Genomic DNA, 15,796 nt, shown 5'->3' on the forward strand with positions numbered 1-15,796 from the left:
GACTGTGGGAATACAGACTGCTATCCATGGGTAGAAAACCCCAATCCTTCGCAAATGTTTGAAATTCCTCAGATATGTATTGTGGTCCATTATCCAAAATTATCAGAAATATGTCTAGCAAGTCGTGCCTTGGTGTGATTCACTATAGTGCTGACTAGCATGTTGTTTAGTTTGAAAAAAAACAACTAATAGTCAGCTATCAGCAGGTAGTGTTTTCTTCTGTTCAAATAGTTGCCAATTCCTGCGGAGCTCTTTTAAGTATGTTACAAATTGTCACAGGTTCCTTGCAGTTTAGTCTCTGGTACTTTGCACAAATGCAACAATCTCTTATCATTTTTTCTGTTTGTGCATTCATACTGGGCCAGTAAAGTCTGTCTCTTGCCTCTCTTTTGCATGGTACTATACTGAGGTATCCTTCATGAACCTTTTTTGGAAACTCCAGACATGTTTTCATTGAAATTTCTATTTTCTCCCCTTTCAGCACTAGTCCATTCTGCAGAGACATCTGATTTTTTTTTTTATTCCAAAAGTCTCTCAAAGCCAAGGAAACTTGCTGTTTTTGTGAAGGTCATCCTGATTGTTTCTTTTAAAAGATTCATTGTACCATTGCTCTCTGTTTTTCTCACTTATTTCTGACTTATTTGTAGATACTGGTAAATGTTGTTGTAGTGTGTACATGTTCCTCCAACTATTCCTCCTCTTTTGCCTCTGTCCTTTTATTGAAATTGCGTGAGAGAAGATCTGCTAGAGGAATTTCTTTCCTGGGCTAGTATTTCACTTTCAAGTCATACTTTTATAGCTTTAAGTTCATGCGCTGAAGTCTTGGTGATGCAAAAGCTAGAGGTTTGTCCAGAATGTTCTCTAGGAGTTTGTGATCTGTTTCAACTGTTATTGTGCAGCCATATAAGAATAGATGAAATTTTTGATTCCAGGGCGGTGGGGGGTCCCACAGTTGCTAATGGGGCCGCCCACAGTTGCCCAGCTGCCATGAGGGTTGTGAGGACCCAGCAGCTCCCCATGGATATTTTTAGTAAAAGTCAGGGACAGGTCATGGACTTCTGTGAATTTTTCTTTATTGCCCATGACCTGTCTGACTTTTACTAAAAATATCTGTGACAAAATTTTAGCCTTAGACATGACCTCTTGAGGTCCCTTCCAGCCCTGCAGATCTATGAATCCAGCCTGAGGATCCAATACCTTTGATATGGGGAGTCACTTTTTTAAAATTAAGTTTAATAAAATCCCAGTTTTAAAACCATCCATTTTTCCTTCATATTGACTTGTTCTGGGAGAACGAGAAGTTTGTTCATATCTGTTCACTCTTTATGTGGGATCAAAAGATGATGCTTATTTGGCAGTTCTGCTGTCCTTGTTTACTGGAACTTGTCAGCCCACCTTCATAGAGGTGGTACTGCTGACTGAACTCCGACCAGTGGTAATATGCAAAGACCCTTCAAAGAAGAAATTAAGGTTGTTTGTTTTTAAAATTACTACACATGTGGACACTACTTTTGATGTCCATGTGCCGCTGTACAGGAGTTAAGAATGTTTTAACTAGCAATGTCCATTAGAGGGTATGCATGCTCCCAGCATGACCTCACTCCACTCCCCCTTGCCCACCTGGGCACAGTGACCCCCTCCACCACTCAGTTTCTTGTGAAACAGAACAACATAGTGTTCCTGTGTGGTAATCTTGTTACTTAGTAATTAGACTGATGGTAGTTAATTTGTTTTGTTTATACTTGGTAGTTAGTGTGTTACTGTTTCAGTTAACTTGTTAGTAGGCTTAAAATAAAAAATAACTTATGGCAGAACACAGGTCTTCAGGCTTCAAGCCATGCCTCTCTTGTGGGGGGATTTTTCCTGTGACTGTGACCCAGGACAGATGCCTTTACTGTCAGAGAGAGGAACATATCACTAAGTGTGCGATCTGCAAGTCCTTCAAGAAGCACACACAAAAGTAGAGGCAGTCTAGACTGAAGCTTTTTCTTATGGAAAAGTCCATTAGAGCTATGTTGGTCTGAGTATTGACTAAGTCAGTTTCCCAACACTGAGCCCTGTCTGTGTTGCTGGCAGTGCAGAGGAGCTCTTCAGTGGAGCCATTACTGCCGTGCCCAGCATAGAGAGGAGCTCTTCAAAGGAGCAGTTACCGCTGGTGCGGGAAAAAGTGGGACTGAGATGTTGCACCACATCAGAAAGCAGGTACAGAAATCTTCCTCACCTTCAGCACTGTCTTCAGCAGCACCATCCCTCTCTGCACCAGAATCTCAGGACACTCTTTTGCAGTATTTTCCTTTTTGGCACCAGATGTTTTGATCAAAGCCCTCTCTGCACCAGTGGTTTCAGCTGTAGAGGAAACTTCAAAGCAGAGAGAAGCATCCACAGTATCCTCACTATAGGGAAACTTGGCAACTAAATTTTCAGCTCCAAAAGCTTACTTGGTTTCTTCACCAGACCTCAGGGTCTCTCCAGAACCCAAGTCACCAATCTGAGAAGGTTCCCTAGTCTCGATACCAGACAGATCCTCTCCTCAAAAAGAAGCATGGGTACCTGTAATGAAAACCTTAAACCAGTATGTCAATACAGTTTTGAGTCCCACGTAGATCTTTCAATCTCCTGTCATGACTTCTCTGTTAGAGACTTCTTCATCCAATTACACTGATTTCTCTGCCGACTCTGACAAGAGTCCTCCACCAAAAAGGAAATCACACAGACGGAGAGAAAAGAAGTCTAGGGCAGCATATGAAAAAGAATCTCGGAACAGAACTTACGAGGCTAATTCTCACTATACTCCTTTGTTCCCTCTTAATTCACCAAATGTCCCGTTCCCATATGGACAACGATCATGGCCATATTGGCCCTCATGGCTTCAACCTCTGCAATTTTAAGGGACAAGTTCTCCCACAATGTATGGAGTCTGTCTGAGTTTCCTGCAGCAAACTCTTACAATTCTGATTGCTCTCCTCATCAAGAAGTTCAGGATGCAGAGGAACAACAAATTTAAGTGATGGTGAAATAACAGTCCAGCCAGAAAATCCTTCTGATCCTATACTTGGGTTCTACTTCCTTGCCTGATGAAACTATTTCACAGTCTACACCATTTTCAGTTGATGATTTTAAAACCTTTCAGCAATGGCAAAAACACTAGAAGTTCCTTTGGAAAAAGCATATTAACTTTTTGATATTCTACAGCCAGCATCCCAAAGCAGCATTGCACTACCTATTAATGAAGGAATATTGAATCCAGCAAAAGATCTCTGGGCTACCCGGCCTCCATTCCAGCAACTGAAAAATGTGCTGGTTATAGATATTGGATGCCATATAAAGGATTTGAGGTATATATTATACTCATCCTGCTCCATTGTTACTGGTTGTTGCTGTACATAAAGATAAGTGATCAAAACAGTCTGGGAAATCTACCCCTAAGGAGAGAGAAGCCAAGAGACTGGATCTTGTTGGAAAGCAAATGTACTTCTCAGCATCTTTACAGGTTAGGATAGCAAATTGTCAAGCCATGCTATCTAAATACGATTAACTGCAATGGGATAGGCTGTCAGAGTTCAAGGACAAGTTACCCTCAAAGAGTGGAGATGAGCTTAAACCTATTTGTAAAGGACAGTTTATTGCTAAAACCTCTCTTCAAGCTGCTTTAGATGCTGCTGATTCCAGTGCTTGTTGAGTGGCTACAGGTATCATGATGATTAGCATGGTTATCTCCTTCAGGTTTTACCAACAGAAATGCAAGCATCTATTGAAGATTTGCCATTTGATTGATAGTCAGAATCTATTCAGTGCCAAGACTGATGAATCTCTGCATTCCTTAAAAGACTTGAGATACGTGCTCAGATCACTGGATTTATACAATCCTTTCAGTAAGAAACAGTTTCATCCTTAATCTTCATTCTCCAGATATAGGAACACACTTTATTCTTTTTCATATTCCCAACACCAGAAGCCTTCCAAACAATCTAGAAAGAGCTCTAGATATTGGAAGAATTAAGTTTCAGTACGATCTTCCTTAACTACGTAGTCGGCTCAGACACAAAGGCATCAAATTTGATGTGATGGTCAAGGATCTTGGACTAATCCACAAGGATCAATACCTTTTGACTCGACTCTTTGGTTCTTGGTTGTTGTTTTTTTTTTGTGGAGGCTTGGATGGCAGTCACCACAGATCAATGGATCCTTCTAGTAATTAGGGATAGTTATGTCATTCAATTTCCATTCCTGCCTCCTATCACCCTTCTTCTCAGTCCCTTTTCAGAGATCATTCTTACAAAAGTGCCAGGTGTCAGGAGGTAGGCGACCTGATCAAGCTAGAAGCAATAGAGTTAACATCTCAGGAGTATATTGGAAAAGAGCTCTCTTCTCCCTATTTCCTCATAATTAACAGTCTCTATCCATATCCCTAATTGAATCCTGGGGGTCTGTAGATAGCCCCAAGAACTACCCCAGTGGAGCCTCTATTATCTTTCTTTCCAAAAGTGATTTTGATCCAAACAGATTCCGTTCTATCCATTCCATCACAATTTCTTTACAGTTTACCTTGTCATTAATACACAATGTTACTCCACAACCTGTACCTTTATTTCTGTCTTTCCTGAACAGCACATACCCTTCAATACCTGTACTTCAGTTATGACTGCTATTGCACCATGTTTCTGTTATCTCCATAGTATCTGGTTTATCTTCCTGCACCAATTAATCTAGTTTCTCCATTTTATTACCCAGGATCCTTGTATTGTTGTACAGACAATCTTAGTTATTTCTGCTTGGCTTCATCCAGATTCCTTGCCAGATTAGGTGCACTGATTTCACTACCAATATCACCTCCCTGGCTGTTAGTGTCATTGCGGTTGGCACTATCTTGTTGTTGTTGTCCAGTCTCCTCCTCACTGTTATTCCTTTCTCCATTACTGTGTCCTCTCTTACTTAATTTTCCTCTCACTCAGTATTAGAATCAGGTGTGGACATTACATCCACCTCACCCAACTGTCTCCACTGAATTCCTAGTTCTTTTTTGAGTTATGTCCCTGTGGGTGCTCCACTTTAGGTGTCGGTGCGCCCCTATGCTCATAGTCAGAGACTTAAGGAAGTAGTGCTTGGTTGGGTTGCACATGCGCAGTCCCTATCTCGTGCTGCTTCAGGCGATTACCTGGCGCTGTGCAACCAACCCGCCCCCCCCCCCCAGTTCCTTCTCTACTGCCTTCGGCTCAAGTCAGAGCACTTAGCAGTGTCTTGCAGATTAGGAATAGTTTAGCTTTTCCCTTAGTTTTAGTTTTCAGTTAGAACAGTTAGCCTTCCTACTTTATCCCCGTTATTTTATTTTCTCCTCATAGGACTGTAGGTTTCCATTTTTTTTTACCACAGCAGCACGGTATTTGTACCTCCCCTCCCCATTAAGGGGAGAGTACATCCCTGAGGGGCGTGCCTGGTTCCCCAGAGTTCAAATGCTGCATTACCTGCTGGTTTTCTATACCTCTCTCAGACGGGCACTCTCACAGCTGAAGTACTTGCACTGTAACAAACTGAAAGCCCACACCAGAAAGGCAAGAGATCTCCAACTGAAACTTCTCTTCATGGAGAAGTCTCTCCACCCGATGTCTGAGCCTGAGGTATGCATTCCACGCGGCCAGAAATCACCGACCGCAGCCTCTGACAATGGTGTTTCCTCCATGGCACGGACTCCTGATCAACCTGCCAAGAAGGCAGCAAAAAAATGGGGTACCACGTCCCCAACTTTGGAGTTGGCCAAGAAAAGGCGCTGTGCTAACAGGCAAATGCTCCTGGACATGTCAGCGGCCGAAGCAGCGGGTCCCTCCGGCACCGCTGATACCAAGAAACTGAAAGCTCCCAGGCAGCCAACATCGGTCATAGTCACCAAGGGGAAAATGAAACCCCATGCTGCGGTACCACTGGACACAAATACACAATTGGTACTGAGCATCTCAGTGCCCCTGCTACTCATGCTGCCACCATCTCACTGTCCAGTAACATAGCATTATCAACAAGCTTCTCTTCAGCATACGGTACCATTTCCTATCACACCAACGGTACAGATACCAGGCACGTCGCAGCAATTCCTCTGCCACAAAGACCTCTCTGTCTTGTCAGTACTGGAGTCTCCCATCCTCAGCACCGATGGTACCTTGGTACCCGCAGCACTTACTCAACCCAGCTCTCCATCTCTTTTCGCTCCACAATTCTCTAGTGAAGATGGAGACGAGGATGCTGGGGGCACTCCACAACATTCCTCCCCTGTGGCTGCTCCCATCACACACTCCCCTCTGTACAAGGGCTACCCTACAAACCTTCCAACTGTGATACGGGCAACCCTGGATGCCCACTATGCCCTTCCAAGCACAATGGCCATTTTGGAACCCAAGGGCAACATACACCCTGTTGTTGTTGTGGGTACCTGTCAGTCTTCCCACAGCTGACACACATCAAGCACCTTTACCAACACCACAGGGACCGCCGAGCACCTCTGAACAGGGGGTTGAAGAGGAGGAGGAATTCTCTGACCAAGACAATCCACCTGAAGTCCACTTCTCCTCATTCTCACCGGACAACACAATTATGCCCCACTTCCCACCACAGATGGTAATTCCAAACAATTTCAAATCCTCTACAAGAGAGTTGCCACTTCACTGGACATCTCACTCTGGAAGAGGTCCAGGAATCTTGACACAAGTTAGTAGATATATTACATGCATTGACCTCATCTAAAATCGCCCTTCCCCTGAATGATGCAATTATGGATTCTGTGAAGTTGCTCTGGCAAACCCCTGCAACGATTCCACCTACCTGTAAGATGTCTGATAAAAAGTACTATGTGCAAGGGCACTGAATTCCTCTTTTCGTATCCAAGTCTCTCTGAATTTACTGACTTTATTCCAGATGACAAAAAGAACAGTACAAATTGATCATTACAGAGGGTCAGCTCATAACCAGAACAGCATTACAAGCTGCCTGTGACAGACCCAGACCAATGGGGTACAGGAGTCTGATAGAAGGCAAATATACTGGCCACTGGATGAATAGTTTTCTGTTCCCTGAGTGACCAGAGCAGGGGCTGCCCTAGAGCAATCAGGAATCTGCTTAAACCAATTAAGAAAGGCAAGCCAATTAAGAACTTATTAGAATCAGTTATGTCAGGCAGGCTAATCAGGACACCTGGTTTAAAAAGGACCTCCCATCAGTTAGAGGCGGGGTGTGCAAGGAGCAGGGAGTGAGAAGGTGTGCTGCTGGAGGACTGAAGAATACAAGCGTGATCAGACTTCAGGAGGAAGATCCTGCTGTGAGGATAAAGAAGGTGCTGGGGGAAGACCCTGGGGAAGTAGCCCAGGAAGTGTTAGCTGTCACGCAGCTGATACAGGGGACATTGTAGACAGCTGCTATCCACAGGGCCCTGGGCTGGAACCCAGTGTAGAGGGTGGGCCCGGGTTCCCCTCATCCCCCTAACTCCTGATCGGACACAGGAGGACTTGATCTGGTCTATGAGAAACACCAGAATGGAATGTTTAATTTGGAAAAGCGATCTGGCCTGTCCCCGACCCACTAGGTGGGACACAGAGACTGCAGGGATTGTCCTCCGTTCCCCCCATGCTGGCCAGTGATGAGGTTAGCTGAGTGAATGGCAGGTTTGAGCCTCTAGCAGAAATGGCCAAACTGAGGGCTGCCATGAACCTCTGAGGTGAGCAAATCCACCAAAAAGTGCAGGACCCACCAAGGCAGAGGAAGAACTTTGTCACACTACCCTTCATTCAGCAGCGAGATCCATAGCAACCACGATTGTTAAGAGAAGAACCTCCTGGCTCCATCTATCTGGATTCCCAAAGCCAGTACAGTTGACCATAGAGGACTTATCATTTGAGGGATCCAGACTTTTTGCGGACAAAACAATGAGTTTTTACACATTCTTATGGGCTCGAGGGTGACATTGCAATCTCTGGCATCCACACACCTAAGATCAAAATATGACAGGGCTGTTACCAAGCCCCTCAAAGATTCTGATCCCCTCCGTATGCACAACACAATAGATACTACGACTATCAGGGTCAGAAACAGAAAACCTCAAGGAGACAACAGTCTGCTCCCTTGAATACTACCTCTTAGCCATTAACTTCCAGACAACAAATTTGAAACCCTGGTTGAGGGCCCCAGAATCCCTTCTCTTTCAATGCTGGAACCATCTACAACTTGCAAGACATTTGGAGATCGCCTGATTTCCATTTTACCTGATCTGGCAGAGTATTACAACAGACAGATGGGTATTAGAAATTATCAAAACTGGTTACTCCATCCCCCTTACCTCAAACCCACTACTCACCTGCCTTTCCCGTCCCTCTTCGGGGACCCCTCTCATAAACATCTACTGTGAGAAGAGGTAACCCACCTCATATCTCTGGGAGCAGAAGAACCCGTACCATCCAAGTATAGGGGAAAGGGTTCTATTCCTATTATTTTCTCACACAGAATAAAACAGGAGGTTGGAGATGTCTCCTTGACCTACAGCAACTCAACAAATATGTGAAAAAACAGTGAATCAAAATGGTCACACTAGGCAACATAAACCCAGCATTAGGAAGGGGGGACTGGTTCTCAGCCCTCCAGGATGCATATTTTCATATACCCATTCATCCCTCACATCAAAATTTTCTGCTGTTTGCAGTAGGATAGGGCCATTTCCAGTACAAAATTCAACACTTTGGCCTTTCCACTGCGCCTTGGGAATTCTCAAAGGTATTAGCCATAGTAGCTGCCTATCTACACAGGGAGTGAATCATGATATTTCCTTACTTGGATGACGGTATGCTGAAAGAACCAATACTACAGGCAGCCATAGAGTCCACCGAACACGGAAGAACTCTGTTCACCAGGTTAGGCCTTCAGATAAACATACAAAAATGTACTCTAACACCAGTTCAACACCTGAAATTTATTGGAGCAGATCTCAACTTCCTTGAGGCAACTGCCTGCCTATCAACAAAATGATTTCTGACTCTAACCAACTTGATCTCCACAGTGCGAAACAGTCCACAAGTGTCTACCAGAGCTTGCCTACAAATTCTAGGCCACATGGCCGCAACGATGTTCATTGTCCGAAATGCAAGACCACATATGCGGTGTCTACAAGCTAGGCTCCAGACAAATTATGTCCCACACAGGCACAGTATAAAGAAGCGCCTCACCATTCTAGATACAATCAAAGACTACTTTTTGTGGTGGACCAATCCAGACAACATCGGGGGTAGGAGGGGTGCCCTTCCTACAGAATCCACAGTTGCTCACTATCACCACAGATGCATACCTTTTAGGGTGGGGAGCACATCTGCAACCACACTCTATACAGGGCTGATGGTCCATAGTGGAGTCCCATTTTCATATAAACCTGCTAGAACTATGAGTGGTTTGTACCTGGAAGTTCGGAACCTCACGCCACCATGGGACCTCAACTTAGTTCTCCATGCCCTCACCAGCTCCCCTTTTGAGCCCATGGCTATAAGCTCCTTGCTACACCTTTCCATGAAGGTTGCATTCCTAGTAGTCATTACATCCGCCAGGAGGGTTGGAGAACTGGCAGCTATCATGACCGACCCACCTTTTACAATCTTTTTCAAAGATAAAGTATCCCTTAGACCACATCTCAAGTTTCCTAAAGTTGTCTCATCCTTTCACCTCAACCAACCAATACACTGACTGACATTTTTTCCTAAACCACATGTGGACAAGTGACAGTCCAGATTATACTTCCTGGATATTCTCAGGGCTATAGCCTTCTTCATTGATAGAATAAAATCTTTTCTCAAGTCTCCAAAACTGTTTGTTCAATCACTGAATGATCAAAAGGTAATGCCATTTCCACACAATGTCTATCCAAATGGATATCAGACTGCATAAAAGTGTGTTACCTCCAGCATGAATGACAACCTCCTGTGGGGGATCTGCATGCATTCTACCAGAGGCTTCTCAGCCTTCATTCACAGTGTTTCTTAATAATGTTCCCATCACACAAATCTAGGGCCAAAACCTGGGCTTCGCCACACACCAGCATTTACCCAGCATTGCGCTTTGCAACAACATGCATCTTCTGATACTATGTTTGAGCACACTGTACTTTCATCTACTACAACTTCAACTCCAAAGCACATTCCTTCCACTGGAGGGCACTGCTCTGAAGTCATCTAAAGTGGAGAACCCACAGGAACATCACTCAAAGAAGAGAACGTTACTCACCTTGTGCAGTAATGGAGGTTCTTTGAGATGTGTGTCCCTTTGAATACTCCACTACTCTCCCTCCTCCCCTCTGCTTCAGAGTTTTATTACTAGACTCCGCAATAGAGAAGGAACTGAGGTGGGGTTGGTTTCACAGTGCCAGAACCTCCCTTTATTGCACAAGGTGAGTAATGTTCTCTTTAAAGCTCTTTTAATCAGTTGTGGCAACCTCAATCCCAGAAATCTATTTTCCTCCCTATTCAGGTGCAGTCCATTCCATGAGAACAGTTGACTATCCGTGAATGCCTCCCAGTGATCGAACATCACAAAGCCCTTTTTATAGCACCATTGTCTGAATCCATTGATCATTATAACTAGGTCCCTACCAAATTCATGGTCCATTTTGGACAATTTCATGGTCATATGATTTTAAAATTGTAAATTTCATGATTTCAGCTATTTAAATCTGAAATTTCATGGTGTTGTAATTGTAGGGGTCCTGACCCAAAAAGGAGTTGTGTGGGAGTCGCAAGGTTATTGTAAGGGTGGGGGTTTGTGGTTCTGCTACCCTTACTTCTGTCCAGCTGCTGCTGGTGGTGCTGCCTTCAGACTGGACAGTTGGAGAGTGGCGGCTGCTGGCTGGGAGCCCAGCTCTGAAGGCAGAGCCGTCAGTTCCAGCAGCGCAGAAGTAAGGATGGCATGATACGTTATTTCCACCCTTACTTCTGCACTGCTGCTGGCAAGGCGATACCTTCAGAGCTGGGTATCTGGCCAACAGCCACTGCTTTCTCGCCGCCCAGTCTTGAAGGCAGCACAGAAGTGGCAATACCATGACACCTCCCTAAAATAACCTTTTGATCCCCCTGCAATGCTGTTTTGAGTCAGGACTCCCAATTTGAGAAACACTGGTCTCCCCTGTGAAATCTGTATAGTATAGGGTAAAAGCATACAAAAGACCAGATTTCACAGGGGGAGACCAGATTTCACAGCCTGTGATGCTTTTTTCATGGCCGTGAATTTTGTAGGGCCCCAATTATAATCGTGTCACGCTTTCCACTGTCCTTTTCTAGGGATGGGTAGGATTCCACTGAAGATCACTGGAGCATCCATATCTTTAAGTATTTTCCCCAGCCTGGTGAAGTCTTCCTTAATGCATTTCACTGAGAATCTATCAGTATAATTTGTTCCCACATGAGGGACAATCAGTGGATTCTTTCCTGCTCCCACTAGGAGCCTCTTCAGCCTCATGTCTGCAATCCATATGTGACAAGGTCAGGCCAGATAGCTACGGGAGAATGACAGAAGGTAGATATATTAGCCCCAGATTAAGCAGATCCATTTTCCCTGAGTAAGAGAATGGGCTGTTCCTGAACAATCAGGAAGTTGCTGGAACCAATTAAGGCAGGCTAATTAGGACACCTGGAACCAATTAAGCTACCAGAATCAATTAGGACAGGCAGGCTATTCAGGGCACCTGGTTTTTAAAAGGACCTCGCTTCAGTTTGTGAGGTGTGTGCGAGGAGCTGGGAACAAGAGGTGCGCAAGAAGTTGAGAGTGAGTAGGTGTACTGCTGGAGGACTGAGAAGTACAAGCATTATCAGACATCAGGAGGAAGGTCTGGTGGTGAGGACAAAGAAGGTGTTGGGCAGAGGCCATGGGGAAGTAGCACTGGGAGTTGTAGCTGTCATGCAGCTATTGCAGGAGACACTATAGACAGCTGCAATCCACAGGGCCCTGGGCTGGAACCCGGAGCTGAGGGCAGGCCCAGGTTCCCCCCCATACCTCAACTCCCTATTTGATATAAGAGGTGTTGATCTGGACTGTGAGTCCCACCAGAGGGGAAGGTCTCTGGCCTGCCCCCCGACACATTAGGTGGGCCAGCAGAGACTGCGGGGATTGTTTTCCTTTTCCCCAGGCTGGTCAGCGATGAGGTTAGCCAAGTGCACGGCAGGTTTGTGCCACTAACAAGAGGAGCCAAACTGAGGACTGCCGTAAAACTCTGAGGCGAGCAAATCCGCCAGAAAGCGCAGAACCCACCAAGTCAGAGGAACTTTGTCAGACATATTTTAGCTCCCAATAGACAGCATACCCTTCTGTTCTTCAGATCCACACCGGTGGCAGGCCTGTCTGTTCTTAGGATGGAGTTCCCAGTAATGTACATTTGCCTCTTCCTGGTGTTGGTGCAATTCTTCGGCCTTCCTCCTGTTCTTTCTGGCTGTAAGTCATCTTGTCTTCATTTCTTACTTGTAATCTTTTGCAAGTCATCCTCTATTCTCCCGGGCTCCAAACTCTGGCTATCTACACTTATTCTATCCCTCTTCTTGTAGGACTGATCACATGCATGACATGTACTGAATGCTGCTAATGAAAACTTTCTGAACTTCTGTGCTGGGGCACATGGACACCATCAGTGGAATTCACATGTGCAGAACATTTCAAAGAACCACAGTTACTATCTGGCAGTTATCGTTCTATATTTACCTGTAACAAGAGTAGTTCTTGGAGATGAGCCTCTGCATATTCACACTTTGTGCTCTATGCCCCACTTCCTTGGAGTTTCAAGTTAGGAATTCCCAAATTATTGGAAGGAATTGAAGGGCAGTTGAGGCCATCCTCATTGTTCATACCTTAAGAACCCTCCAGGATGGGAGGGGGAAGAAGGGTGAATAGCCCCAACAGACACTGGTTTCCAGAAAGTGCTGGAAGCTTGTGATGCTGGCAACTTGATCCCACAAATGTGAATATGCAGAGGCTATTCTTGAAGGACTCTGGTTATAGGCAAATAACCTCCATTTATGTAGCCACCTCCCTACTTATCTTCCAAGTTTTTGATTCTAAGCAGATACTCTGGAAATATATTTTCTGCATCAGCATATGTGCCTGTTGATTGTACAAACTTAGATTACCTCAAGTTATTTCTAATGTTCATAGCTTGGTGTTTGACTTTAAGAACGTGAATCTGTGGAAATCCAGAGAAATGCCACTTATGGATAAGTAACCTAGGTCTCGTCCACATGCAGAAGTTGCACCAGTTTAATTTAAATTGGTTTTAAACTGATTTAATTAAACTATTGCAAATCCCTTTGTAGACACTCTCATTTCATTGTAAGAGTGGCTTATTCTGGTTTAACTTAAACCTGTTCTAAATCAACTTAAACTAAATTGAAATAAATTTTGTTTAAGTTGAAAAAAGTGTGTCCACACAGCCTTTTGTGCAGCAGGTTTACTTAAAGTGGATTAAAGTACGCCTTAGGTTGAATTGGTGCAATTTTCATGTAGCTAACCCCCTAATTTTCATTAGTGTAGTAGAAGAGTTTAATATAATAGTTTGTTCTATTTTCTGTTTTTAAGGTCTTTCAAAAATCGTCATTAATCTAGTTAAAGGAGAGTCTTTATTCAATGATGCTACCACTGCAATTGTGTTTGAACTTTACAGGGATCTTGTATCTGACCAACATGCTGAATTTGGTAAGACAATATTTTCCATAATATTTATTCTCTTTTGATCCTCAGTTATTCTGAGACCTGTGAGATCCTAGTTATGCAACAGAACTCTGATTTCTCTGGTAAACCACACACACAATTCTCTGACAAATTGACACTTTTGAGACAGGATAAAATATATTTTAAACATTCAGAAGTAAAGATGCATAACAGTACTGAATGATACTCATTTTTATAATGTTAAACAGTTCAGTAAAACTATCTGGGTTCAAATTAACTCTTTGTTTTTCATATTTCCTGTTGCCTCAGAAATTCCAAATTTGTGACATTTTAGAATTGACACTGTATAAATAGATTTATAGCAGTTGGGGAGCCAGAGGGTGTGGCCATTGGGCTGAGCATGTGTGTTGCAAGAATCAGATTTTTGTCAATGGATTGTGAGTGGGGCTTATTTGGAAGACACATTTACATGTCCAATTTTAAGCTCATTGGGAGTTTCAAAGATCCAGTTGGGCACCCTCTGTTGGACACCCTCCAGACTGCTGTGAGCAGATCCAAGCCTCTGGATCCTTGGTGTTTTAAGCCTCCAAAGTTTGCATAGAGTCCAGCCACTGCTCTAATCTTGGGTCCCCTAGGCACATCCTCAAGGTGCAAATTCTGTCTAATTCTCCCTTCTGAGAACTGTAATCCACTGTCCAACTGCCTTCCCTGCCCCATCCCCCCCCCCCGCACATAGGGTTAACCCTTCAGACTTCCTCATACTTAAATATATCCTCTTCCAGAACTCTACCTCAAGCTGTAAGCCTTCTGATTTATAGTTTAACTCTTTCTGGAGGCTCATAGTAATTGCAAAACATATAACACACATGGATAAACTTTCCACTGCGTCTAACACGTTTGCTTATTTCCTTAATCATATAAAGCACAAGAGAGAACAAATTATTTAGAAAAGAATAAACATTCCAACTGCAATACACCCTTCCTAGCTCACCCTTCCCATGGAGTCCTTGGGGTCACCATATGTGTCCAGCAAAGCAGACAGGGTTCGCTGCTTCACCCAGGCTTCTTCACTCTGGGGTGCTTCTCCTTCATGAAGTTCTCTTCCCCCAGCTCCTACGACTATGCTCTCTTCTGCCATGTGCTTCCTCTTCCTGTGTTGCTTTCCCTTGTTTGTATGCCCCACTTCCAACATCTGCTTCCTTTCTTGTGTCTTTTGGTAACTTTCCACTGCTCCAACCTTCCCCCTGCCCGGCCCCCCCCATCCCTGCAGAGGGGTTGGATAAAATTTTCTTAAGCTTGAGGTCACATGTTATTTGAATGTTTGCGCCTGAATAGGGTTGTTCAAAGTACCTTCCTGTTATCCTCAGTCTGAGGAAGACATGCTTTTCAGGCTGGTAAGACACCTTGCAACAAAGCCTGTTGCCAACTCTGCCCACATATCTATTCAGGGGACACCATCATAGGGCCTAATCACATCAGCCACACTATCAGAGGCTCGTTCACCTGCGCATCTACCAATGTGATATATGCCATCATGTGCCAGCAATGCCCCTCTGCCATGTACATTGGTCAAACTGGACAGTCTCTACGTAAAAGAATAAATGGACACAAATCAGATGTCAAGAATTATAACATTCAAAAACCAATTGGAGAACACTTCAATCTCTCCGGTCACTCAGTTACAGACCTGAGGATGGCTATTCTTCAACAAAAAAATTTCAAAAACAGACTCCAATGAGAGACTGCGGAATTGGAATTAATTTGCAAACTGTATACAATTAACTTAGGCTTGAATAGAGACTGGGAATGGATGAGTCATTACACAAAGTAAAACTATTTCCCCATGGTATTTCTCCCTCCCACCCCCCACTGTTCCTCAGATGTTCTTGTTAACTGCTGGAAATAGCCTACCTTGCTTGTCACCATGAAAGGTTTTCCTTCTTTCCCCCCCCTCCTGCTGGTGATGGCTCATCTTAAGTGATCACTCTCCTTACAGTGTGTATGATAAAACCCAATGTTTCATGTTCTCTGTGTGTGTATATAAATCTCCCCTCTGTATTTTCCACCAAATGCATCCGATGAAGTGAGCTGTAGCTCAAGAAAGCTTATGCTCAAATAAATTTGTTAGTCTCTA

General features: G+C 44.1%; 1 protein-coding gene across 1 annotated transcript in view; it reads left to right on the top strand.

Annotated features, from left to right (window-relative positions):
• LOC119857693 (sodium/hydrogen exchanger 10-like) overlaps positions 1–15,796 on the top strand; it is a 328,581-nt gene that overhangs the window by 35,712 nt on the left and 277,073 nt on the right. The window contains 1 exon segment of the mRNA XM_043517916.1: positions 13,570–13,686. Within this exon segment, the coding sequence (XP_043373851.1) occupies positions 13,570–13,686 (117 nt within the window).

The sequence above is a fragment of the Dermochelys coriacea genome, chromosome 6, assembly GCF_009764565.3.
Source record: "Dermochelys coriacea isolate rDerCor1 chromosome 6, rDerCor1.pri.v4, whole genome shotgun sequence".
Lineage (NCBI taxonomy): Eukaryota > Metazoa > Chordata > Testudines > Dermochelyidae > Dermochelys > Dermochelys coriacea.